Below are 2,254 nucleotides of genomic sequence, written 5' to 3' on the forward strand. Positions count from 1 at the left end.
GCCGTCGCCTCCTCGGTGGCGCGTCGCCGCAGCGTGAGGCCGCCGCCCGCGTCCTGCAAGATTTCCAGAGGGGTGAAATTGCTCTGGCTGAGTTGACTGAACGGCACCCGTTGCGCCATCAAAATCTCTTCCGGGATGGGGTGCACGAGGTTTAGCCTCCACGTGTCCAAGGGTTCTCGACTGCTTTTGTAAAAGGTGAACTCCTCGCGGGATTCTGCCAGGCTGCAATCACTGTCCATGTCCATCGCGTCGTCCTCGGAGGAGGAAGAACCCGGACCCGGACGCTCCCCGGGAGATTCAAACACCACTCCTTTAGGTACATTCGGTCGAACATATTGGCGCCGAAGTTTTACCGATGATCTGCTCCAGTTCTCCGGCAGCCTCCTCATGTAGCGTTGCACCGACTCGGGCACCAGGACTTCACGCCTTTTGTAGGGTAATAAGGTGGAGAGGCTTGCCGGGATGCCGTTGCCAACGATGGGCAACAGGGAGGAAGGTTTGAGCCCGGAGACAAAGTCCACCAGCTCTTGATAAGACGAGTGGTCCGAGTAGGGCACCACGTGCAGTTTGGGGTGGAAGAGGGGGAGGGGCCTGCTGGTGGGATAGATGGCCAACGTGGGTTGCTCGCTGTTCCACCGGCACATGGCGGCAAAGGAGATCTCTCTCTGCTCCACAACGCGGATACGGCCGGCGCCCGGGTCGGTGGTGAAGACGTCGGGCAGCCCGAGCACTCTGAGGGTCTCCATCCTGTCAAAACTCACCTCGATCCAGGTTTGAAACTCCATGGCGAGCTCCACCAACAGAGACTCCTTTCCAAGGGCGTAGAGACCTGCAAGGGGCAGCACAGGACAGCGACACGTTCCGTCACCACACCTTGGGACTGGACAATTCATCCACTCACAATTTGTTGCGGTTCTCAAAACCTGTTTTGAATAAATAAGGGCACCGTCACTTGCTTTTCCGATAACAATTTCAACGTTTCAAATCGCGAAATGTTTTGGAGCATTGAACGAAGCAGTGGGGGGAGGGGAAAACACCTAAGACTACGGTGTGGTCCGGGTGGCTGCGAATGATTTCCTTGATTTGCTGTGCGGCTTGCTTTCTTGACGGGATGCTGCGGTTGGGGTCACAGTTGGTGTCGTCCATGTAAAGGACATCGATAACGGCGTTGGTTACCAGGCACAGCTCACGCAGCATTGACGGGGAATATCTGAAGTCACCTGAATTAACGATGTACCAGACACATTTTTGTGAGTTCAAGGACAAAAATGACACGTTATAGAGTATTTACGATCATTAAGAATTCAAACAGGAATCATACAAACCCATTTGATCACGTTCGGTTTCATTCATGGTGTGTTGAGACACTCACCGGTGTATAGAATGGTGCCAAAGTAGCCCTCGAAGAGGAACATGACCGCACCTGGACAGTGGTTGGCGTCGATCAGTGTGACGGTCATGTTTTCTTTGCCAATGTCATCCAGGGGCAGGAGGTATGAGTCGCCGATCTCCAACGGGTGGATCCACTTTTCCTTCACCTGCACACAAGAAAAAAGAAAATTTGCGACACGCCCATGTTCACATGCCAGGTTTTTGTGAGGAAATAAAATGCCACCGACCTCAATCATTTCAAAACTTTTTCCAACCATGAATGTGACCCATTACCGGTACAACTCAACAGCCCAAAACTTTGATGGCAAGTAGAAACAAACTGTGATAATACCATTGCACAAGTGTGCACACCCCCCCTTCTGGGATTGTGGTTGTGAATTAACCAATCATATTTTTATAGTTACATGCCCGTTTTTTTTTCATACACATCAGCCAGGCGAAGAACACAAAATACATTTCATACACAATGAAAGACAGTGATGGCACTTATTAACAAGTGTAAAAGAAGGGCACAACAGTACCATTACCAAGAACTAGACATCCCTCCAAAATTGTTTTTTTAAAAATCTGACGAAAGCCAGGCTCATCATTGGCTCAGTGTTATGTGCTGTAAGATGAGTGCCAGCTCGATACAGGAGACATACGCTGCCAAAATATGGTCTGTCGTTTTGATCGTTATTGTATTTTGATTTCAGCATTGCACTAAACAAGTCAGTAAGGAGACATGGTAAGTGGTTTCAAATTTGATTGTCTCATTTAAAGTAGGCAATTCACCCAGCGTGTGCAGTTCCACCTCCACCACCGTCCAGCAAAGATGAGAGAGCTCTCACCCGCAGCTTGACTTTGACCAGCGAAGCCGATC

At 50.2% G+C, this 2,254-nt stretch overlaps 1 protein-coding gene across 1 annotated transcript in view; it reads right to left on the bottom strand.

Annotated features, from left to right (window-relative positions):
• LOC109510352 (5' exonuclease Apollo-like) overlaps positions 1 to 2,247 on the bottom strand; it is a 2,713-nt gene extending 466 nt beyond the window's left edge. Inside the window, exons 1-4 of the mRNA XM_019860600.1 lie at positions 2,223 to 2,247; positions 1,373 to 1,538; positions 1,038 to 1,220; positions 3 to 829 (exon numbers count right to left, since the gene is read on the bottom strand). Coding sequence (XP_019716159.1) covers positions 3 to 829; positions 1,038 to 1,220; positions 1,373 to 1,460 — 1,098 coding nt within the window. The 5' untranslated portion in view covers positions 1,461 to 1,538; positions 2,223 to 2,247. The remainder of the gene's footprint in view (positions 1 to 2; positions 830 to 1,037; positions 1,221 to 1,372; positions 1,539 to 2,222) is intronic.
• Between the last annotated feature and the right edge of the window lie 7 nt (positions 2,248 to 2,254).

Source organism: Hippocampus comes, unplaced genomic scaffold, assembly GCF_001891065.2.
Source record: "Hippocampus comes isolate QL1 unplaced genomic scaffold, H_comes_QL1_v1.1 scaffold56, whole genome shotgun sequence".
Taxonomy (NCBI): Eukaryota; Metazoa; Chordata; class Actinopteri; order Syngnathiformes; family Syngnathidae; genus Hippocampus; species Hippocampus comes.